This window comes from Rhinopithecus bieti, unplaced genomic scaffold (genome assembly GCF_001698545.2).
Source record: "Rhinopithecus bieti isolate Rb0 unplaced genomic scaffold, ASM169854v2 scaffold_7438, whole genome shotgun sequence".
Lineage (NCBI taxonomy): Eukaryota > Metazoa > Chordata > Mammalia > Primates > Cercopithecidae > Rhinopithecus > Rhinopithecus bieti.
In genome coordinates this window covers 1,280,788-1,305,711 of record NW_016805589.1, presented here as the reverse complement: position 1 = coordinate 1,305,711, position 24,924 = coordinate 1,280,788, and the positions used below count along the sequence as shown (strand labels likewise).

The 24,924-nt window shown below is 48.1% G+C and overlaps 1 protein-coding gene across 2 annotated transcripts; it reads right to left on the bottom strand.

Annotated features, from left to right (window-relative positions):
- Window positions 1–636: 636 nt before the first annotated feature.
- DELE1 (DAP3 binding cell death enhancer 1) lies at window positions 637–19,794 on the bottom strand. 2 transcript variants are annotated; one of them, XM_017872948.1, is made up of 13 exons: window positions 19,608–19,794; window positions 18,885–18,999; window positions 18,070–18,187; window positions 14,975–15,122; window positions 13,544–13,702; window positions 13,211–13,317; window positions 13,012–13,108; window positions 9,847–9,989; window positions 8,858–9,016; window positions 8,670–8,762; window positions 5,700–5,859; window positions 3,869–4,102; window positions 637–3,074 (listed from the first exon to the last, which is right to left on the bottom strand). In XM_017872948.1, the coding sequence occupies exons 1-12, from the start codon at window positions 19,636–19,638 to the stop codon at window positions 3,870–3,872; spliced, it is 1,563 nt and encodes a 520-aa protein (XP_017728437.1). In that variant the 5' UTR covers window positions 19,639–19,794; the 3' UTR covers window positions 637–3,074; window position 3,869. The 2 variants fall into 2 exon arrangements, with proteins under 2 accessions (XP_017728437.1, XP_017728436.1); XM_017872947.1 differs by having other exon boundaries at window positions 641–3,122.
- Between the last annotated feature and the right edge of the window lie 5,130 nt (window positions 19,795–24,924).

The following is a 24,924-nucleotide window of genomic DNA, read 5'->3' as shown; positions in this document are numbered from 1 at the left end:
CACCATGTATCCCCTCCTGATGAGCTGATACCGGCACTTTTCCCGATAACAGGCTCAGAGTGAGACCATGTCTATGGTGACAGAACCGGGTGTGCTGAACAGGAAGGTTACAGAAACTTCTTGACATCAGCCAAGATGTCAAAGCTGAGACTCTGGACATGCTCAAAACAGTTTCCACCAAGATGGGCTCTGTCCCCTGGGAGACTGAGGGAGCAGGCGAGCCAGCAAGCACTCAGTTAAATGTTGTCTTAATTTGGAAAGCATAGAGGCATAGAGGGACTTTTTTTTTTTGTTTTAAATCAATAGCCGTTCTCCAGCACCAGGAGTGCAATGCAGTACTCACTCAGAGCCTGGGGGCAGCTCAGAGATTGACAGGCAGCTGCCTTGTCTGTCACCCAACCTCAGTTTGGCAGCTCATTGACCCTGCCTCTTCTCTGGCTAAAATAAGAGTGATGTGGCAACCACTACCCCTGAACCTCTGGAGAGAACCAAATCCCACAAAAGAGGACAGGAGGAGGGAGAGGCTTGGCCTGGTACATAGTGTGTACCTAGAGAATAGATAAGCATTTTCTAGCTCCTACTAAATTTTGGGTACGATGGGGGAGAAGTAGTAAGACATGATCAGAAACACTCATGCAACAAACATTTTGTATTTATTGAACAATTACTAAGTGCCAGAAGTAGCACAGGGAACCAAATGTGTGTGTGTGTGTGTAGGTGGCGAGTGGGGGGCAATACAGAATTATTCATTCACGTTATTTAAAATTATTCATTCAAATTACTTCAAGTACCTCCTATGTGCTGGGTAGGCTTGGTGCTGGGCACTGGATGGGGCGGGGGGTTGTTGAATGTATATTTACTGAACATCTGAGTGTCCCACACTATATTAGCACTAAAGATATAGTGAATCAAATAGCCTTGTTCTCATCATAGTGTCAGGACTCCCCGAAAACAGCATCTCCGGATAGGGAAACTGAGGCAGTACAGCTTCCCACAGAGGTCTCACTGGTGAGGGCGCCAGGCTTTAACCCAGCATCCTGACCCAGGCTGGCCCTGCTGATGGAAGCCACCTCCCTCTCATCCTCTCACACTTCCTCTGGGGCACTGATGATGAGTCATTAATAACAGAATTTTAATGGCAAAAGCACAGCAGTCCCCAGCTCTGCCAATGAGGCCCATCCCCCTGGTGCTGGATCAAGACCGCAGTGACTAACAGCCAAGGATTTTTGGTCCCTTGACAACACCTTTCTCACAACTCTGCCATCCTCTTTCCACAGGAGAGGCCCTTCCTTTTTAAATTGGAGAGTTTAAAAATATCCTACCCCCAACCTTTGGTACCCCAAATTGAATCAGTATTTAGCTCAGTAGTGACTGAGTAGGAGGGAAAGCCACTCCGGGAGGGCTGCATCTGGCCTTCACCACAGGACACCGAGTGTCCAGACTGTGAACCAGCCCTTGGCCCCGGCTATGGCTGCAAGGAAGTAGTCAGAAAATCCAAAATGACCACAGAGGGGAGGCTGGGGAGTGGGGGTCCACAGGGAGGGCACATAGTGACATTTCATGCAGAGGGTGCCCCAGGAAGGCTCAAAAGCAATCTGTAGGGAAACAGGCTCTGGGCTCCACTCAGTGAGGGAAAACATTGGGTTAACTGAGTTCTTTACTGGAGGACTTCTTGGAACCTCAAATATGCTGATGTATATTGTGAATCTATAAAAAGGGGACGTCTGGTGAAGCGTTTCCCAAACTTATTTAACCACAGAAACCTTTTTTTGTTTGTTTTTTGGCAGAGAGCTTAGTGCACTGCACAGCTTAAAACCCTGAGTTTGAAACCTCAGGTTTCCTACCCTGCACGGGGGGCCTTGCGCTGAGTGCTGGGGACACTGGAATACAAAAACAAGATTCCTGCTCCCAAGGAGTACCATCTGTGGAAGGTGGCCATGTGCAAGGTCCAATAGCGGTGAGCCAGTGTGCAGAGAAGCCCTGAAAAGGAGGCAGGGAGCAGGCGAGGAGCTGGAGCTAGAGGACACTTGGGCTCCCCAGGTGAAAGGGAGGTGCTAGGAAAGTGTGGCAGGACCACTTAGAAGTTGGGAGAGGTGGGGTGGGAAGCAGAGAGGGAAACGTGGACAACTTTCCCCGCTCAAATCTTCTTGCCTTTGAATTGGCCAAGCTGGTTGGTCTCCACTCAAACAGTCATGGGATTGTGAGGAGTGGGCCCTCTATCCCTCCCAGCCCCCACCCTAACCACATCTATGCTATTCAACTTGGGCGAACATCCAGAAGCCAGGGAATAGCTATTCACAAACTCAGTAATTGGACTCATTAGCGTTGACTCAGAAATCTTTTTTTTTCCTAAGTCTCTCTCTTGGAGAAGCTTTTAAGATCCTTTAAATTGGTTAATGGAGAGTTTAGAGATGAGGACGGAGCCTCAGCTTTCAGCTCCCCCTGCCCATCTCCCTGGCTCTTCCCAACATACTCAAGGGCAAGAGTGATGATATAATCCAATATCTGTTTTATTAAACACCTAGACATTTCTGGCACACGTTTCCCAAACGGGGACCTCAAAATCACACTCTCCAGCTCTAGGACTCTTAGCATGCAATCTACATTTACTCTCCCATGACTAGGACAGTCATAATGCTTTGCAGTCTGAACTGATGGACAAGAACCCTGGGCCAGGAGTCAGGAGGCCCAGGTCCTCATCCTGGCCCAGCGACTCATAAAGTCATGCAACCATGAGCATCATTGCCTCCCGGGCCAAAGTGAGCACAAAGGTCCTCTCTGTGGTGAAATGCCCTTGCATTTGTCTTGTAAGGTGGGATGGCAGACACCATTGCCTTTGGTATACAACTGAGGAAGCAATATAGAGTCAGGTCACTGCTTCAAGGTGACATGGCCAGGCAAGTGGCAGAGCCAGACCTGGGTCTTCACATACTTTCCTCTTCTTGACTGTACTGGCGCAGGTGCTTAGGGTTTGGGGGAAGGCGGGTGGGTAACTGGCCTCTTCTTCGGGACTCAAGTTGTGATATCTCTCTGAGAACCCACAGGCTCCATCTTTAGGGCTGAGGTGAGAAGTTCTGAAAGTCAAGCAGACACATCCAGGCATTTGGGCAAGAAACTTCTTCCTTCCAAATCAAAGGTGAAATGAAAATGATTATGAGCCCATGGGGGATGAATAGAGGTGAATGGTGGAGCTAGTCTTGAGGATGGCCTAATTCAGTATTTTCTAAGGGTCAGCCATTCACAGAACTGCCCCTATGATTTTTGCTACCTCTCTGGACCTGTGCCCCTTTTACGTTATGTTTTCTTTAAACTGATTCACTTTTTTTTTTTACAGTTAGCTTTATCCTAGACAGAACATTTGTCAAACTACAGGTCAATATGCTAGTCATATTTTTATATTATACATTAAATATGTAACTACTGAAATAGAAAATATTAATTTGAATACCACCTAAAATCTTCTTGTGAACCAGGGATACACACATCAGACATTGGCAACAGCAGTACAGGATTAAGTGTGAGAAAACCAAGGCATAGGAAGGGAGAAGATAAGTTATTTGCTCAAAGACAAAGGCTAAGGTGAGCACAGGTCTCTAGACCCTTCAGTAGGGCTTTTCATAGGTCACTGAATGCATCCTTTGGTGCACAGACCAGAAATGACTGTGGATGCATCCAAGGCTCATCTGTGAGGCTACCAAGTTGGCGGGGAAGATCAGTCACTTACTAGCCATGTACGTGAAATTGCTTGGGAACCTGAACTCCCGCTGTAATTTCTACCTGGAAAGGGTTACTGATGCTTTATTTTTGTTATCCAACCTCCTGCTCCCTCTGGCCCCTAAGAGGCACCAGTGACTATGTTTTATCTCACCTTAGCCAAAACTTAGTCTTACAACACTCCCTTCCAGTGGGTAGGGGGGTGGGAGGATAGCCCTGCTGGAGGATTCCAGGCTGGCTCCGAGATGCCCACTTCTGCAGAGGAGGCCAAGGTTCCCTGTGCTTGAGGCATGTGGTAGGCGTGAGGTTCCTGCTAGCAGGGTGTTCAAGCTGCAGAGGGAGGGGCTGGAGAAAGACTTCAGTCCTGTAACTGTCAGGTCGCTGGGCCCTGGGGATACAAGAAGAGGTGAGAGCAACTCTTACTCATGCTGTACATTCTTGGACTCCGACTTTGGAGCCAGCACTTCTTCAAGGACTTGGTTCCCCAGGCATTGTTAACTCCCAACCCCAGTGACTCATGAGTGAGCAGGGCTCTCAGAGCCCTAGAAGGGTAATTCAGGCAACCTTGGGATATTGTCTCTCCTACAAAATCATCAGAGCAGCTACCACTTGTTCAATACCTATTGTGCTGTCAGCCTGTGCTAAGTCCCTTAGAGTCATCTCATTTAACCCTTATGACAACCTAATGAGTTAGGTGCTACCATTACCTTCATTTTTAGAGGTGAAGAAACTGAGGCAAAAAAGCCATGGAGTCCAAGTTCAGTGACAGTGGGGGTTAAAACTCAGGTTTGACTGGGTGCAGTGGCTCACACCTGTAATCCCAGCACTTTGGGAGGCCAAGACGGGTGGATCGCCTGAGGTCAGGAGTTTGAAACCAGCCTGGCCAACATGGTGAAACCCCGTCTCTACTAAAAATATAAAAAAATTAGCCGGGTATTGTGGTGGGTGCCTGTAATCCCAGCTACTCGGGACACTGAGGCAGGAGAATCGCTTGAACCTGGGAGGCAGAGTTCAGTGAGCCTGAGATGGCGCCATTGCACTCAGCCTGCGGCACAGAGCCTGAGACTTCGTCTCAAAAAAAAAAGAAGCGCTTTGGAGTCCAGACAAACCTGAGTTTTTGTTTTTTTTTTGGTGTTTCAAAAATGAAACATTGGTGTTCACCATCCAAATAAAATTTAAAAAAAAAAAACAAAAAACTCAGGTTTGTCTGCAACTCCAAAAGCCACATTTTTTTTTTTTTTTTTTTTTGTTCTTTTTGAGACGGAGTCCTCACTCTGGGCCCAGGCGTGGACTGCGTGCCGGATCTCAGCTCACTGCCAAGCTCCGCCTCCCGGGTTTACACCATCTCTCCTGCCTCAGCACCCGAGTAGCTGGGACTTAAACCAGGCGGGGCCCACCACGTTGCCTGGCTAATTTTTTGTATTTTTAGTAGAGCACGGCCGGTTCACTGTGTTAGCCAGGATGGTCTCGATCTCCTGACCTCATGACCGCCCGTCTCGCGCCTCCCAAAGTGCTGGGATTTACAGCTTGAGTCACCGCGCCAGCCCCTTTTTTTTTTTTTTTTTTTTTGACACAGAGTCTCGCTCTGTGCCCCAGGCTGAGTGCGTAGTGCCGTGACCTCAGCTCACTGCAAGTCCGCCCTCCGGGTTCACACCATTCTCCTGCCTCAGCCTCCTGAGTAGCTGGGACCACAGGTACCGCTAACCACGCCTGACTAATTTTTTTTTGTATTTTTAATAGAGACGGGGTTTCACTGTGTTAGCCAGGAGGGTCTCGATCTCCTGACCTCATGATCCGCCAGTCTTGGCATCGCAAAGTGCTGGGATTACAGGCGTGAGCCACTGCGCCCGTCCCCAAAAGCTGCGTTCTTAGCCACCACTGGGGTTGGAAATGATTAGGAGACCAGAGACTACTACTACCTACTACTCTGTCACAGAGTACTGAGCTCAGGGAATGAACCTGTTGGCTCGGACTTGGGTCTGTACCTGCAGCCTCCATGGAAAAGAGGGCTCGCAGCCTCTCCTGGGCAGCCTCATTTCCCAGAGCTGCTGACTGCCGGTAACATCTCAAGGCTTCTCCCAGATTCCTCTGCACACCAAGGCCTTTCTCATAGCAAATTCCAAGGTGGTACCTGCTCTGTGAGTCCTAAGTAGAAAATGGACAGACAAACAGACAAACACACGCAGGAATGAGGAGCTGAAATGCTAAGGCAGGAGGAAGGTGAAGTCAGGCATGCTGGGACTTCATCCATGCAGGAACAAGACCCAGCCTTGGCCCGTCCCATAACAAGGGATCTCAACTATGAAACGCCAGAGGCTCAGAGCTCACCCAACACAAAGGAGAGGGGGATCCCTCCACCCAGGGAGATTCCAGCCAGGGCAGTGTGGAGGCTTCTCTTGCACAGGCTGGCTGAAAGCATGCACAAGGAAGACTACAGGAAACAGCCCAGTTACAGGAAACCTGGGAGTCGGGCTCCTACGTTGCCCTGAAACAGCAAGGAGGCGAGGGTGGAGGGTTGTCTTCCCAAAGGCCCTGTGCCTTCCTGAATCTCTGCCTGGGAGGGCTGACAGAAAAAGCAATTCTTCTCTAAAAAGCTATGCTCGGCCTGGGCGCAGTGGCTCACACCTGTAATCCCAGCACTTTGGGAGGCCAAGGTAGTCAGATCACGAGGTCAGGAGTTGGGAGACCAGGCTGCCCAACATAGTGAAACCCCGTCTCTACTAAAAATACAAAAAAAATTAGGCGGTTGTGGTGGTATGCACCTGTAATCCTAACTACTCAGGAGGCTGAGGCAGGAGAATCGCGTGAACTCAGGAGGTGGAGGTTGCAGTGCGCCAAGATCACGCCACTGCACTCCAGCCAGGGCAACAGCGTGAGACCCCATGTCAAAAAAAAAAAAAAAAAAAAAAAAAAAGCTATGCTCTTTGCCCCAGCTCTGGATCCTCGATTCTCTCTCCTGTCACTGAGAACTATGCTCCTGGTAGAAATAGGCTCTGGTAGGTAGAGGTAGAGGCTGGGTGTCCAGCTGCATAGCCAGACTGTGCTCCCATCACGGCTCTACCATTTACCAGCTGTGTTAACTCAGGCATGTGACTCTAACTCATGGTGCCTCAGTTTCCTCACCTATACAGTGGGATACTAGTAGCACCTACCTTATTAGGTTGTTGCAAGGATTAAATACACTATATGAAAAGTGCTTACATTCACTATACGAATCATATTCACTCTCCCAATTAAAAAAACAAAACAGGCCAGGCGTGGTGGCTCATGCCTGTAATCCCAGCACTTTGGGAGGTCAAGGAGGGTGGATCACGAGGTCAGGAGATCGAGAACATCCTGGCTAACACGGTGAAACCTCGTCTCTACTAAAAATACAAAAAAATTAGCCAGGCATGGTGGCGGGCGCCTGTAGTCCCAGCTACTTGGGAGGCTGAGACAGGAGAATGGCCTGAACCCAGGAGGCAGAGCTTGCAGTGAGCCAAGACTGTACCACTACACTCCAGCCTGGGCGACAGAGCGAGACTCTGTCTCAAAAAAGAAAAAAGAAAAAAGAAAAAAAAAACGAAACAAAACAAAACATTATTGACTCCCAACCATGGTCCCATTTCTCTTCTACCCTCCACAGTCAAATTTCTGGGAAGAGTTGTCTACACATTCTCCCCCTACTTCTATAACACACGGCAGACTCATCCCTACAGACCAGGTTACAACACAGCAGTGGACACACGTAAGGCCTAAACACCACCCCTGCATCGCTGCTCAGTACAAACCCAGAAAGACACAATTCCCTGTGGGGTGGAAGAGTGTCAGGTCTGAGTCCCAATACAGTGTCACACAGCAGATGACAGATACCTTTTGTGCATTTCTCCTGCTAGCATGCTGGTCTGATTATCTGGTGGATACTTGGTGGCATTGGTCCCCTTTGGACAGTTACTACAGATACTTTGGGCAACACAGAGTGGACAAGGAAAAGCATTCTGATGCCCAGGAGTTCAATGAAGCTATCAGTGTGTTGGCCAGAAAACAAAGGAAGCAGCAGTCCCCTATGTAGGGAGATTACAGTTCACGCATATATTGCTTGATTTAATCTAAGATTCCTGGTCCTTCAAGATGCAACTCAAAAGATACACTGGTCAAATACACTTGAGGAATACAGCAAATTACAGATGACCTTTTCAGTGATCTACAGTGACATAAAGCTTTGAGACTTCCTGCATGAACTGTTTAACTCAGTACTTCCCAAACCCATCTAACCATTTTTTTCCTCTTACGACTTATAAACATCCCAGAGAACTAATGCTTCATGGAACACATCTGAATTGTCTGAATGTCAATGACCCCAGTTCACAAACAACCAGACATCCCCACCCACCCCAAACTGAGCAGTGTTCCCTGTTTACTGTCTCCACCTGATGGCGTCTTCTGATTTCCCTGGGTTACCATCACTTGTAATGATGCGTTTTTCATGTGTACAGGTCACACAGCACTGTCACACCTGTTAGTTATCTCGGATAGATTTTGATCCTCACAACCACCCTGTGAAGTAGTGGACAGGTAAGGCAAGCATTATTATGCTGATTTTACAAATGAGGAAACAGGTTTGAATCAAGAAGTGAGCAGGCCCAGTAGTGTGCTGATAAATGTTGAACAACTGGCTCTCGGGGATGGAAAAAGCTCTGCTTTGTGGCATTTAGCAATTCCTGTGGTGAAAATATTCCCACCATAGCAGATTTTAAGCCGCCAACAGCTCTCACAGCCTGGTGCAAGCCAGCTCCGGCGTTCTACTGCAACTGCCCAAGGGTCACACAGTAAGTCAGTGAGAGCTAAGGCTTGAAGCCAGGCCAAGGCTCCTATCAAACAATCTCCTAAGCACAGAAGAACTCAGTACCAGTTCCAAAATCCCTTCTCTTATCAGGCTTCATCCCCAACATGCTTGCCCACTAGAGAGCTCATACCCCATTGTTGGCTGCAAGCCAAAGATATTTCACAGCTCTTTTCTCATCCAGGTAGGGCTCCTTGGTGAAAAGCACCCCGAGGAAAGCTTGGGCCTGTGGTCAAGGAGGAAGGAAAAAAAGGCATCTTGGTCACTTTCGGGCTCCACAAGCCCCAGAGACCTTGAACAGACCCTGCCAATGGCACTCACCTCTCTCAAGCCTGAGTCTGCAGCCTGCTTCACCATGGACACTGCCCTCTGCTGCTCAGGGTTCCACGAAGAGGCTGGGTCTCGTAGTAGGCACCTGGCATAGCGGTACTGAGCCAGGCTGTGGCCCTGGCTGGCAGCCAATTGATAATAAAGGGCTGCCTGGGGCAAAGGGAGAAACACCCAGTCAGCTGGTAACTCTGTACATCTTTTTCTTTCAGTGAAATTTTAAAAATTTATTTTAATTAAATAATACATAATTATAGACTAGTCAGAAAATTCAGATAAGCCAAAAATTTAAAATATAAACCAAAAATAGAAACATAAAATCCCAAGAAATTCAGCCTCCTAAAGATCATTCTTGCTTAAAATTTTAGTGTACAGCCTTGTAAATATCTTCTCACATGTATATGTTAGACATACACACATACATTTTAGACATCTATGCATTTGCACGCACATATGTCTGTGTGCGGGGGGGCAAAGAGAGAGAGACTTAGATCATACTATACTACTTTATAACCTATTTTTTTAACTTTAATGGTACACCATGAATGTCTTTCCCTGACATATATATCTAGCACATCATTTTAAGGCCCAAATAGATGTAATTAACCAGTTTTCTAGTGAAGAAACTTTCAGGGTTTTTTGGGTTTTTCTGCCTTCACATACAACCCTAAGAAATACATTCTTACATATAACCTCTTTGTGTTCTCATCCCACTTTTTAAAAATTCATTAATCCATTAATCAAGATGCTATTCTAGGCTGAGGATATAGTTGCAAAGAAGAAAGGCAAAATCCCTGCCCTCCCTGAATTTTGAGTCTAAATTCCTGGAAGTTAGGAGCTTCTTTCTTATTTTTCCTTCGCAGCTTGGCTAGAACCAAGTGGAGAAAAGAAGCCAAACTTTCCCCCATCCCTGCCCACTGCTCATTTCTAGACATCAATCTCAGCAGCCCAGCACAGGGGCGGGCTTGGGGGCAGGGGAATACCTTGCTAATGTCTCTGGGGGTGCCTCTGCCATGCTCATGACACAAGCCCGCATTGTACTGTGCTTTGCTGTAGCCGCGGGCTGCAGCTTTCTGGAAGTAAGAAAAGGCTGCCGTGTAGTCGCCACTCTTCATGTTCTCCGTCCCTGTAAGAAGGCACAGGGCACAAACACTCATAGCTTCTTCAGCGAACTTTCCCACACCCTTAGCCAGGTACCTACAGACTCCACATCTGATTCTCCTCCTTTTCTTTTTTTGTGCCAGACACTTAACATATATATATATACACACACACATGTATATACATATATATATATATTTTTGAGACTGAGTCTTGCTCTGTTGCCCAGGCTGGAATGCAGTGACACAATCTCGACTCACTACAACTTCCACCTCCTATGTTCAAACGATTCTCCTGCCTCAGCCTCCCAAGTATCTGGAATTACAGATGTCTGCCCCCATGCCTGGCTAACTTTTGTATTTCTAGTAGAGATTGGATTTCACCATGTTGGCAAGGCTCGTCTCAAACTCTTAACCTCAGGTGATCCACCTGCCTTGGCCTCCCAAAGCATTGGGATTACAGGCGTGAGCCACTGTGTCCAGCCCTTTGCATATATTTCTACCCTCTGAATATTTCACTGGTTTGCCATAGACAGCAGTGGGTTCTGCCCTGCTGTAAACCACTCCTCCTCTCTTGGTAATAGCATCTAGATTTCCCATTGGGAACAACCCGTCCCCTAGTGCTGTCAATCAATGTGCTTGTGTTCTTCCTAACCACGGAGGTTCTTTCTCAGGAATCTGAACCTTGATCTGGTTGGGACAAGAAGAGAAAACAGCCCTTGTAGGTTTATTCTGACAGCAGCACTCTGAAGATACTGCCTATCAGCTGCTGCCTCTTGGGTCTCTGGAGTTTCCCTGATTCCTGTCCTTTCTGAGGCTTGGCAGGTCAATATATCCCAATAGATTCCTTTTGTGCTTAAGTTAGCCAGCGTGGGTTTAGGTTGCTTATAACCAACAAACCCTAACTGATACAAGTGATACCGTTAATCTTGTTTTATGAAGAAATTGGGAGCGGTAATACAGCAGTGTCAAGACCTGAATGCAGGCACGTCCAACTCCAAAGCCCATGCTCTTTTCATTGCCCAAAGAGGAAACAGGAAAGGATCAGGGCACGGCCAATTCTCAACTCAAAGCCTTTGCTCCAACTGTCTCTCCTGCCTGGGATCTCTCTTTCCACCTCCACCATCAAAGCTCCCATCCTGTGTCTGCTCTAGAACCTTCAGACCACACTCAGGCTTTAAACACTTCTTTGGCACTTACTTAATATACCAAGCCTTTTCTACAAACTAAACCGTTTCAAAAGAACAAGTCCTGTCTCCTCAATTAGACTGTAAAATCCTGGAGGCAGAAGCAGAAAAAGAATGTAGAAGAAATAACTTCGCCTAGGGTGAAGGCACCATACAAATGCAAAACATGATTATGGCTTATGCTCCTTTTGTGTTCTGCCACCGTTCCAAGTGCTTGCTGAATACATGAATATATGAATGAAGGGATGGGCAAGAAAATTCTGAGAAGAGACTCTTTGCCCATCAAAATCACATAAAGCTAATGAGGGAGAAACCAGGTTCCATTCAGCCAGCAGTGAATTAAATAAAGTTGCCTCCCTGCTGCCTGCAAACTCATTGTCCAGGGTTGACAGAGCCCTCTGCCCTTGGGGAGAAGACTCAAGAGTGCAAAGGATCCCACCATCCTCCTGTTTCCCACCTGGCTCATTAATATACCCAGATCCATCTACTCTTCTTGCTCCCTCCTTTCTCTCTTCTAGACCACGCCACCGACAGGTTTTGTTTAGCTGTCACCAACAGCGCCTACCTGGTCTCCTTTTTCCTCCCTGGCAATCCTACAATCCATGTCTGTCTATATGGCAGCCAGAGAGATCTTTGGAAAAGTACATCAGATCATGTGACTGCCCCATTTCCAGCTCCGGCTTAAAGCCCTCCAAAGACTTCCTATCTCACTTAGAAAATCCACACTCTTTACTGTGGCTCAGAAGACCTCACCTGATCTGACCCGACTGCTTTTCTGGCTTTATCTCCTTCGGCCCTTCTCAAGATCTCTAAGCTCCAGCCACACTCACCTTTCTTTTGTTCCCTTAGCAATCAAAATCCGATCCTGCCTCAGGATTTTTGCGCTTACTTTTCCCGCCACTTGGAAAGCTCTTTCTCCAGATTGAAACAAAAGTGGCTACTTTTGTGACAGGTCTTACATCAAAGGTCTTCTGCTCAGTGAGGACTTCTAAATCAAAACTGCTCCTTGTTCAAGTCACTAATACATTCCTTTGTTTTATTTTTTTCATAACATCTATCAACATCTGAAATTCTCTTTTTATTTATTTCTCAATTATTGTTTTTCTGCTCCCTGAGAATAAGGACTTTGTCTTGTAAATCACTGTATCCCCAGTACCTAAAATAGGAACTGGCAAAAGGTAAATGCTCAATAAATTTGTTGTGAGTGAATCCCAGCCTCTCGCCTATCTGCCCACTAGACCCCAGCAGATGCTGTGGGGAGTCTGAGTCCCCATGTTAGAAGGCCTAAAAGGAGCCTAGTTATTGCAGAGACCAGGACAAATGGTGGAAGGGTGTCTGGAGTCCCCACATGAGGGTAAGAGGTTCCTGTTCACACATTGAGGGTCTGCTCCAAACCCCAGGAGCCTGTTCTTTCCTAAGCGTGGCAGAGAATGCTATGTGCCCTCCAAGATGTATTTTCTCCTTCATACACAGTAACTAGTCTCCTCGGTGGTGAGGTGTGGCCATGTGCCTACATTCTGGATAAGGATTTGTGCAAAGTCTAGATTAAAGGGAAGGAGTGATCCTTTAGTACCTTGCCCCTTCCAGCTGGCTAGAATATGGACAGGAGGACAGGAGCTGGAACTGCCAACTGTGCCTCAAGTTGGGAGCCAGTTTTAAAATGGCAGGGCACATTTGCATAAGAATGGGTCCCTGCCACGCCAGATTTGTTCTACCTACCTGGGACCAAATAAAATCTCCCTACCTGGGAGAAAATAAAATCTCTCGTTTAAGCCACTCCCTATCCTGACTATATCTGACCTACCCCATACCCTTTCCATTTTCCCACCCTCCTGCCTTGAGGTAGGGTCCATTTGGTTACCCAGGAAGTTGAAAGCGATGGAAACACTGAGCTGGAAGATCTGCTGAATGGAAGTCACAGCCTCCTCAAGGGAAAGAGTTTTTGATTTATCTTGTTCCTGGAAAAGAAATATAAAGACTTACCAAGGGACGGTTTACTGGGATTGCCACCTGCCCAAGAGAATGTTATGAGGAGCCAGGTGGCCAAATCTGGATAATACCTTTTCACCAGTGGGCTGAGGCTGGGCTGGTTTTGCCTTGGACTCGATGCTGCCACTGGCATGCAGGAAGCCAAAATCACTGGGACCTGCAAGGGAAAGGCCGACACCTGGCCAGGGCAAAGAAGAAAGTTGTACTTCTTTTCTCGGATTCCTCCAATCTACCCAGGCTTTCCATCCAGCACCCTCGCCAGGAACCGAAATGACCCTGAATCACCTCACAAGGCATGGGACCTCACAGGAGGGCCAATTCCCTTCACAGCAAGCAACGTCCCTCTGCCCGGTTCGCCACCACCACCCTCTGCCTTCTGCTGCTTCCATGAGGCAGGGACATACCTTCCTCAGAGGGGTCCTGAGGACGAGCTGCTCTCAAGGAGTTGTGTGAGAAGTTCCGGGGCTGGGCTGAGGCTTCTTCCTGGCCAAGCCTGGGCTCCCTGAGGCCAGTGTGCCTGGGAGCTGGGCAATCAGGGCTGGGGAGGACGTGTTGTCGCAGTGCTGGAAAGAGCCAGCAAGAGCCGTCAGGTCTGGGCCAGGCACAGTGGCTCACACCTATAATCTCAGCACCTTGGGAGGCCTAGGCAGGTGGATCACCTGAGGTCAGCAGCTCAAGACCAGCCTGGCCAACATGATGAAACCCCATCTGTACTAAAAATACAAAAATTAGCGGGTTGCAGTGGCACACACCTGTAATCCCAGCTACTCGGGAGGCTGAGGCAGGAAAATTGCTTGAACCCAGGAGGCGGAGGGTGCAGTGAGCCAAGATCACACCACTACTCCAGCCTGGGTGAGAGCAAAACTCTGTCTCAAAAGAAAAAAAAAAGAGTGATCAGGTCAGAAGAGGATCAGTGCAGGCTGCTTCGGCTTGACTGAGTCCTCCCTGAGGTTTGAGAGGCCATAGAAGAATTTTGAAACTCTTGTGATACTTCCTTCACACTCCTCCTTCTCTGTTTCCTTGGCTTCCCTCCAGAGGAGTCTAGAGGAGCCTGTATTTGTGCTGATCTCCCGCCCTAACCATCAATCAGTTCTCTGCCTAAATTCTTCAATGGCAGGGAGGCGCCTACCTTACTCACTGTTGTAGCCCCAGTACCTAGCACTTTCTTTGATAGCAATATTGCCAGTGATTATCATCATAATAAGAACTAATGCTTAAACTAATAATTACTGCACACTTACTATGTGCCAGGCACTGCCCTAAGTCCTTGACATGTATTAACTCATTTAGTCCTCACAAGAAACCTATGGGGTGGGTTTTATTATTACCCCAATTTATAGATGAAAAAACTGAGGCAGAAGGAAGTTAAAAGTGACTTGTTCAGAGACATAAGACTAGTATGCAGCAGTTTTGGGATTTGAACCTCTAGAATCTGACTCTAGAGCCTCAACCACTAGGCTATGTTGCCTCTGCACCATGGCACATAATAGGTGCTCAATAAAGATTCATTTATTGATGAATGAATGAGTGACTGACCAGAGAATAATTTAACTGGTTGAATGTGGGCCAGGAAGCCACACCCAGAATCTAAAGTAGTCTGGACCCTGCGGGGCTCCCTCGGTTGGAGGTGATGGGAGGAAATGGAAAGACACTGAGGGGTAGGTATGGCCCACACCCTGGGTGGATAGAACTTCCCCACATTCCTCTTCCTCTGACTTCAGATAGGAAAGGCAAGGAGCTGCTGATGGCTCTTTTCCTGAGGTGTGTCCAGAGACGCTTCCTGGCCCAGAGAAACTCCCAGTCCAGCCCTCCTGTCCCCAGGACTGAGAACTCACAGGAGCAGGGGTGCCACAAGGGAGATGAGAGGAAACGGTCCAGGGGACTGTGCCAGGAGCAGTGTTCTACCCGCCGAGGTCCTGCTGGCAGGGATGCCTGGAAGTGGATCTGCCTTGCCAGCTGCAGGGCCAGCACGGCCAAAGTGCCCTGGGAAAGACAGCACATTAAGGACACGGTCCTTCACCAGTCAACTCCGTCAGACCCAGCCTTACACTCAAACATCACTTCCTCAGGAAATCCAGGTGGGGCAGCTCCCCGACTACAAACTTTCACAACACCCTAACTTCTCTGGAGCCCTGACCACACCGGCATTTAAACAATCATCTCCACAGTTATTTATCTAAGGTCTGTCTCTCCTGTTAGTCTATAAGCACAACATGGGCAGGGACCATGTATGTTTCACTCACCAATGTATCTCTGGTGCAAAAGTATAGCACAGTGCTAAAATATAGTAGGGACCTAATAAGTATAAACTAAATAAATGCTTGATCAAGTGACTAAATAAGCAAAGACTAAGCAGGCAAAAAGATAATGGGAGTAGGTTGGCACCTAGTTGCAAATACAGCAACAGGTCAGAGTTCCCCATTAGGCTCTCTTTCCAGTCTTGCACAACCCCTCCTTCCACCAACTCCCATTCCCCTAATCAAGTCATCCCAGCACACACACATCTCCAGGTGTAAGCTTTGTAAAGGTGTTTCTTTTCTGACAGGTCTGCAGAAGACCTGAGCTGGCTCTTATCCCAGAGACTGCTTGGTTTTCCCTGTCTCCTGTCTCCTTGTGTTATGCTTAAGAAGGTTGCCTCAGGGTCGGGCGCAGTGGCTCACGCTTGTAATCCCAGCACTTGGGAGGCTGATGCAGGTGGATCACTTAAGGCCAGGAGTTCAAGACTGGCCAATATGGAGAAACTCCATTCTACTAAAAAATACAAGAATTAGCTGGGTGTGGTGGCACACACCTGTAATCCCAGCCACTCAGGAGGCTGAGGCATGAAAATTGCTTGAACCTGGGAAGCAGAGGTTGCAGTAAGCCAGGATTGCACCACTGCACTCCAGCCTAAAAAAACACTGAGGCTGGCCAGGCGTGGTGGCTCAAGCCTGTAATCCCACCACTTTGGGAGGCCGAGGCGGGCGGATCACGAGGTCAGGAGATCGAGACCATCCTGGCTAACACGGTGAAACCCCGTTTCTACTAAAAAATACAAAAAACTAGCCGGGCAAGGTGGCGGGCACCTGTAGTCCCAGCTGCTCGGGAGGCTGAGGCAGGAGAATGGCGTGAACCCGGGAGGCAGAGCTTGCAGTGAGCTGAGATCTGGCCACTGCACTCCAGCCTGGGCGACAGAGCAAGACTCTGTCTCACACACACACACACACACACAAAAAACACTGAGGCTGATCCAGATACTTACTTGTTGCTACAGGCACTGCATACAATAGCAAGTAAGACAGACATAGTTTCTGCCCTCATGAAGTTTATACCTTGTGTTTAAAAAGACAAAACACAAGTACAGAGAGAAATAAATACAATAACTACTAATGATGCTAAATGCCAAGAAGGAAACCAATCAGGGAGCTACACAGAGCATAAGAGGGGTCCTGACAAGACAAGGAGTCAGGGAAAGCTTCTCTGTGGGGGTGACATGTGAGATAAGGCCAGAAGAAATGGCACCAGCATTGTGAAGAACAAAGACAAGTATCTATGGTACTGAGGACAGCTTGCGTGCAGACCCTTTCATATGAGCAGTAGTGACAGAGCACAGGGATGGCATTGGGACTTCTGGAATCCAGGCCCACTTCCTACTTCTCACTATGGGACAGCCCTAGGGCTCAGATCTTCTTTGGCAACATGGGAAAATGCTCCTCTCTTCAGGGTGTGATATGGCCTTAGTACACAGCTCCTCAGAGAGAGGTAACCCTGTCATGGAGACATCCCAGGCTCAGCTCTGCTGGTGTCACCAATTTACAGATTGAGAAAGCCAAGGGTCACAGAGGTCAAGTCATTTGTCCAAAGTACACAGCATGAAAACAGCAGGGATGAGCTGTGACAAACATGAGAGTGATGTGTGTGTCAACTTCATTCAGAAGACCTTATAAGCAGAACTTTTACCTGGAGCGTTGCCTGAAAAGCAAAGACTCTGCCCTATGAGACCTAGTATTCACTACTAAGAATCTGACCTTTTAGATCAGTTTCAACAAATATTTATTGAGTAACTATCATGGGCTAGGCTCTGTATTAGATGGAGCAACCAAGCAGTAGAACATGAACTCCAGAGTTAAATCTGGCTCTTCCACTTAACAGGTATGAGACCCTATGCATGTTACCTAATATTGCAGAGCCTGAGATTCCTCATCTGTAAAACAAAGGTGATATTTCCCTTGTAAAAATTTTGTAATGATTACACAAGACAATGCATGTATAATACTTTACATTAATAAATAATACTATGAGGGCGCAGTGGCTCACGCCTATAATCCCAGCACTTTGGGAGGCCGGGGTGGGTAAATCACTAGGTCAGGAATTCGAGAGTAGCCTGGCCAAAACGGTGAAACCCCATCTCTACTAAAAAACACAAAAATTAGCCAGGCGTGGTGGCACGTGCCTGTAATCCCAGCTACTTGGGAGGCTGAGGCAGGAGAACTGCTTGAACCGGGGAGACAGAGGTTGCAGTAAGCCGAGATCATGCCACTGCACTTCAGCCTGAGTGACAGAGCAAGACTCTGTCTCAGAAAAAAAAATAAAACTAATTAAAAAAATAAATAAGTAATTTAAAAAATGATGCAATGTATTACTATTTATTGTAATATCCATGAAGGCAAGAATATATCTATCTTGTTCTCTGCTATGTCTGTAGTGCATAGCAAAAATGCCTGGCCCAGAGAAGGTGTTAAATAAACATTTACTGAATGAAATGAGGAAAACATACATGGCGGGGGTGGGGAAAGTGGCAATATCTACTTGAATATGCTCCAATACCATGGGTTACTTGTTAAATGGACACAGTGATTCCCTAGCCCTTGTTTCCAGGGTAGGCTGTATATCCATGCAGGATCATTCTCACCTACACTGAAGGTCAAGGACAAGGCTGGGGAAGCCTTACCCAAGATACGGCATCCCACAGGGTGTTTGGGGAGACACGGGCAGACATCCATTGGAAGGCATCCTTCCATCCATGGGACCTTGGACCCCCACTGGTGCCTGGGCCATGTGGACCCGACCTAGATGATAAAATAAGAGGCTGTCAAGTAGGGGCAAAGGGAGACCAGGGAATGGGCATGGTGGCTCATGCCTGTAATCCCAGCAATTTGGGAGGCTGAGGTGGGTGGATCATGAGGTCAGGAGTTCAAGACCAGCCTGGTCAAGATGGTGAAACCCCGTCTCTACTAAAAATATAAAAATTGGCTGGGCGCAGTGGCTCACACCTGTAATCCCAGCACTATGGGAGGCTGAGGCAGGCGGATCATGAGATCAGGAGATCAAGACCACCCTGGCTAACATGGTGAAACCCCGTGTCTACTAAAAATACAAAAAAAAATTAGCCGAGCGTGATGGTACACGCCTGAAATCCCAGCTACTTGGAAGAATTGCTTGAACCCAGGAGGCGGAGGTTGCAGTGCGCCGAGATAGCGCCACTGCACTCCAGCCTGGGCGACAGAGCGAGACTCTATCTCAAAACAACAAAATAAAATAAAATAAAATAAAAATTAGCAGGGCGTGGGGACTGGTGCCTGTAATCCCAGCTACTTGGGAGGCTGAGGCAGCAAATTGCTTGAACCCGGGAGGTGGAGATTGCAGTGAACTGAGATTGCGCCGCTGCACTCCAGCCTTGGCAACAGAATGTGACTCAGTCTCAAAAAAAAAAAAAAAAAAGGGAGACCAGGGGAGGAAACGAGTGGCAAAATGGCACTATCTTACCTGTCACGGTTAGGCACAGGAACCAGCAAAGTGGAGGAGGTAGTCTGAGGCCCATCTGGGCTGGTGGACTTAGGAGTCACCCTCCAGAGGCTAGGTCCCAGCGTACGGGGAAGAGCTGAAGAGAACAACCAAAACTCAGGCACCTCAACAAGAACCCAGGAATCACTGTCATCTGCCTCAGCAGAGGTTCTTAAACATGGATACACATGGGAATCTTTTATCTACTACAGATTCTAGGGTAGTACCCCAGAACCAATAAACTAAGATTTCTCAGGATAGAGCATCCACAATTTTTTAAAGCACCCATGTGATTCTGCTGCTCTCCTATAGATGCCAACCACTCTTCTAAGATAACCAAACGTTCATACACATACTCTCACTAATGTTTGCGTCTCTTTGTCTCTAAACCCCTCCTCTCTTCACTGGCTATGCCTACACCATTGGCCCCTAATCGTCTTTCATTCATTCAGTCCACCATCTCCTGCCATTGGACTCCACCCCCTCCCAACAGTCCCACCATCTCCTTGGACTCCACCCTCTTCTCGCTAGGCCCACCCACATCTCAAGTTCCAACAACCCCTGACTTCCCCGCCCTCTTTCAGGCCCCACCTTCCTTAGCTCTAACCCCGCCCACGATCGCTTCGGCTGTTTCCTCGGGCCCGCCCCCACTCCAGTTCGGTCTTTGCGGCCTAGAGTGAAGCTGGCCGCTGGGACGTCCCTTACCTCGGCCCAGGAGTCCCGGGAGGCGCCACATGTCGCTGCCGGCACCACAGAGAGCTCGCAGCCGAAAGGGCGAGTCTAAACCTCGGGACAGCGGCTACAGAGGCCGCTGCAGTGCCCCGAGTGGCCGAGTCCCTGAGGAAGCTTTGAGCCGGCCAATTAGAAGGGAGCCCGGCCGGAAAGACGGCGCTACAGGGAGGAAGTGCAGGGCGGAGGCATATTCTGGGCCAGCGGGGAGGTGACGTGCCGCAAGGGCATGGGGATGTGGGCCCAGGCTTCCGTGGGGGATGTCCTTGGCCTTCCCAAGCAGAGGCTAGGGACCGCAGGTGGCGAAGCGAGCCGCTCGGAAGCGGGAATCTTGAGAAGCGGTGCTGGAGCGACTTCGGGGGAGCAAGAGGACCTTGCAGTCCGTGAGGCCGCGAACGAGGAAAGGCTTCCCCAGGCCCTAGGCTTGAGGAGGTGGGAGTAACCAGGCTCCGTGGGCGGAGAAGAGGACCCCCAGGGTCCCACAAGTGAAGCCAGTAGGCCGAGCTTCCGTCCAAGGCCACCTGCCTGGAGATGCCAGGCCAGGGCCCGACTGCGACGAGAAACCGCACGGGACAAGGCTTTGATTCTGGCTTCTAGCTCGGGCCCAGCGTTGTCTCACTGTGCAGCTTCATGTCAACCCTTTACCTTGTCCGGGCCCCAATCCGCGCCAGATAGGGTCAAATGGAATGACTGGCCTGACAGGCTGAGATTCTTGGGTAGCTCCTTTAAAAATACCTGATACACCACCCGCGCCCTATTAGAACCCTCGTCTTCAGACGTGGCAAAAGTTATGTATGTGTTTGTTCTTTTGTGGAAAAGAATAATTCTGGCCGGGCGCGGTGGCTCAGGCCTGTAATCCCAGCACTTTGGGAGGCTGAAGCGGGCGGATCACCTGAGGTCAGGAGTTCGAGACCAGCCTGGCCAACATGGTGAAACCCCGTGTCTACTAAAAATACAAAAATTAGCTGCGCGTGGTGGTGGGCGCCTGTAATCCCAGCTGCTCCGGAGGCTGAGGCAGGAGAATTGCTTGAACCCGGGAGGCGGAGGTTGCAGTGAGCCGAGACCGCGCCTGGGTGAGAGTGAGACTCCATCTCGGAAAAAAAAAAAAATAGTTCCTTTCACCACACTTGAATTCGTGAAATAACGGAGCTCACATTCAAGTGTAAGATGTTTAGATTTCCTCCCTATCCCCTTTCTCCAGGTATGTGACTTTAAGATGGGTAGAAGTCTCTACCTGGGGTAAAAGTGTATTGGGGGCACCTACTTTTAGACCCAGGCATGTGGCTTGAAAGTTGTATTAATTTGTTAAACAACTTTTTTTTTCTTTTGAGATGGATTCTCTGTCACCCAGGCTGGAGTGCAATGGTGTGATCTCGCCTCCCAGGTTCAAGCGATTCTCTTGCCTCAGCCTCCCAAGTAGCTGAGATTATAGGTGCCCGCTACCACATCCTGCTAGTTTTTGTAGTTTTAATAGAGACAAGGTTTCACCATGTTGGCCAGGCTGGTCTTGAACTCCTGGACCTCAGGTGATCCTTCCGCCTTGGCCTCCCAAAGTGCTTGGATTACAGGCTTGAGCCACCGCGCCTGGCCGTTAAACAACTTTTGAACCATATATCAGCCCATCCTAGGATGTGAGAAAACAGATGAGGAATGAGCATTTGTGGCCTCCCAAGAACTCGGTCCAGTGGATTAGTAGTGGGCTTTGGAGTCCCACAAATCTAGGTTGGAATCACAACTTGCTTACTTCATAGCTATGTTATCTTATGCATGTTCCTTAATCACACTAAGTCTCAAGAGCTTCATCCATAAAATAGGGAAAATAATACCTCATGCAATTGTTGTGAGGTTTAAATAAAATAATACGTTAAAAAATGTTTAGCTTGGTGTTTCGGGAATACCCTTCAAAAAATAAAAAATAAATAAAAATGTTTAGCATCGTTCCTGGCACATAGTAAAAGCCCAGTAAGTGTAAGTTGCTATTAATTGTAGTAGTAGGGGAGTAAGTAGGCAAGTATAATAGATTATGTTCCCATAGAAGCATGAGCAATGGGTTGTGGGATCCCTTGGAAGGCTTCAGAAAAGTAGTTACATTTGAGCAGGGCCTTTAAATATTAATAAGAGCTTGCCAGGTGGAGAAGGAAGAAAGGCATTGCAAGCAGAGGAAACAATAAATAAAGGCCCAGAAGTTTGAATGTTGGGCGACTATTCAGAAATGGCCTTGCTTCGGGATTTGGAACGGCTACCTTTCACATTCCTTGTGTTACTGTCTTCAAAATAAAGTAACAAACAAGTATACTGGTTCAGCTGTGTTCTTCCTTCTGAGTCTTTTGTACCCTCCTTCCTTTCAGACTATGCATAGTTTGTGTCATTTCTCAAGGCTCAACCCAATCCCAGCTCTTCAGTGTAGACTCCTCAACTGTTTGAGCCCTCCCTGCTCCCTACTTTTCCCAATTCCTATAGCACTTAATTTCTTACTACACAGTTAGAAATAATTATATGCTGCCTTGGTATTTATCTCATTTGTGTGACTCTAGCCTTCCCAATTCTCTCCTTTCAGGGCAGGAATGGCATTTTCCTCTTCCGTGTCCCACATAGGGCTTGACGTAAATTGTCAGCCCAAAGAATATGTCCAAACAATGCCTGTTGACCGAACACCTTGTACTAATGATTATTACAGCCAAGGGTACCAGACCCCACCCAGGGGATTTACTGATACGAGTAGAAATATATTCATTGCACATAAAAACATTAGTTGAGGGCCCTCCCTGTTTGAAGCTAGTAGAAAAGTTTTGAAGGAGAGACTAGGACATCTGTCCCCATGTATAGAATGGCATTATGGCATCTCTTGTCCCCATAAACAGGAACATCAGCAGACCACTTGAGTGAAGGTAGATGGCGAGGGTGGCTGGAGCCCACAGCAGACCACCTGTTCGGTACAGCCCATGGGAGTGGTGTTGGTTGAATGGCAGCTCCCTCAACTGCCAGACCCCAAACTCTGGTTTTGGATTGTGGCTCAGTCCCTCTGCACAGTCCCTCAAGTTGACTCAATCCCTCCACAAAGGTAAACTGTCTGACGTTGGGAACCTATTGCCTGCTGTCCAGTTAATCACCTTTCATGATTACTACACATGCCATTGTGTACTTTGTGTACTCTCACTACAGTGAGTATTCTAGATACTTGTTGCCTTCATTTCTGTAGGCATTCTTAATTTGCATTAATCAAATATATGATATATTTAGTGCTAAAGGATATGCTAAGTATGTAACAATTTTAAAACATGGATGTGGGCCAGGCGCAGTGCCTCACACCTGTAATCCCAGCACTTTGGGAGGCTGAGGTGGGTGGTTCACAAGGCCAGCAGTTCAAGACCAGCCTGGCCAACATGGTAAAACCCCATCTCTACTAAAAAAAGTACAAAAAATTAGCCAGTGTGGTGGCACGCATCTGTAATCCCAGCTACTTGGGAGGCTGAGGCAGGAGAATCGCTTGAACCCAGGAGGCAGAGGTTGCAGTGAGCCAAGATCGCGCTATTGCACTCCAGCCTGGGTGACAGTACAAGACTCTGTCTTGAGGGAAAAAAAAACCCAAAAACTGAATGTGGTCCCTGCCCTCACAGAAAATAGCCTAGGAGTGCAAACAAAGTCAGTAGGCAATTAAAATACAGAGTGGTGTTTTAGTTACTTATTGCAGCATAACGAACACCCCAAAATTTAGTGGCTTAGGCCGGGCGCGGTGGCTCAAGCCTGTAATCCCAGCACTTTGGGAGGCCGAGACGGGTGGATCACGAGGTCAGGAGATCGAGACCATCCTGGCTAACACGGTGAAACCCCGTCTCTACTAAAAAAAAATACAAAAAAAAAAAACTAGCCGGGCGATGTGGCGGGCGCCTGTAGTCCCAGTTACTCGGGAGGCTGAGGCAGGAGAATGGCGTAAACCCGGGAGGCGGAGCTTGCAGTGAGCTGAGATCTGGCCACTGCACTCCAGCCCGGGCTACAGAGCGAGACTCCGTCTCAAAAAAAAAAAAAAAAAAAAAAAAAAATTTAGTGGCTTAAAACAATCATCTCTCACAGTTCTGCAAATTGACTGGGCTCAGCTGGGCAGTTCTGCTGGTCTCACTTGGGGTCTCTCATGAGGCTGCAGTCGGATGGCAGTCATATGAAGACTCAAGCAGGGCATTGGAAAGGCTGGGCCTCTTTCTCCATGTAGTCTCAGGTCCCCTCTGCTCCACATAACCTCTCCAGCTGGGTCGCTGAACTTCTTACACAGTGGCTCAGAACTTCCAAAAGTACACAAGTGGAAGCTGGCAGGAACTGGCATAGCATCACTTCTGCACTCTGTTGGTTAAAGCAACTCATAGGGTCAGCCCATAATCGGTGTGGGAGGAGAAAACACAAGGTCACGAATACTGGGAAGTAGACTTGGAGCAAGTGCTGTGGTGAAGAAAGTAGAGTGCAATGGGAACACCCGGGGAGGCCCATAACCTAGGCATGGAAGTCAGGAATACTTCCTGGAAGCAGTAATGCTAAATTAGCCTGAATGATGAGTCCTGGAAACTAACTAGGTGAAGAAGAAGAAAGGAAAGCCCAATTCAGCCAGGGGACACAGCTGATACAAAGTTCCAGGGAGGCAAAGAAAGCACAATTTAAGATCACTGTAGCTGGAGATGGGGAGGGAGGCAGGGAGTCATGGCGATGGGGTGGTGATACGCCTTTAGTCTGGAGAGGTAAATGGCGCAGGGTCATAACATCTTGTAAGCCTGTAAGACATTTGGACTCTGTCCTGAAGGCATGGGACATCTAGGAAGGGTTTTGGCAGGGGAGTGACCAGGCCAGAGGGATCCAAGAAAGGCTATTGGCTGCTGTATTAGTGAGGGTCAAGCCCTCATTTTCACCCTGTCCCTTCTAGGCTGGTGACCTCACCTTCAGCACTGAGAAAGCTGACTCATCACCTCAGCACTAATACTAGTACTAGCTCTTTTTGCTTTTGCTTTTTATTAGTGGGGATTTTGTTTTTATTTATTTTTTATTTTTTGAGGTGGAGTCTCGCTCTGTTGCCTAGGCTGGAGTGTAGTGGTGCAGTCTTGGCTTACAGCAACCTCTGCTTCCTGGGTTCAAGCAATTCTCCTGCCTCAGCCTCCTGAATAGTTGGGATCACACACCCAGCTAATTTTTGTATTTTTAGTAGAGACAGAGTTTTGCCATGTTGGCCAGGCTGTTCTCGAACTCCTGACCTCAGGAGAGGGGGTCTGACCAAAGTGCTGAGATTGTGGGTGTGAGCCACCTCACCTGGCTG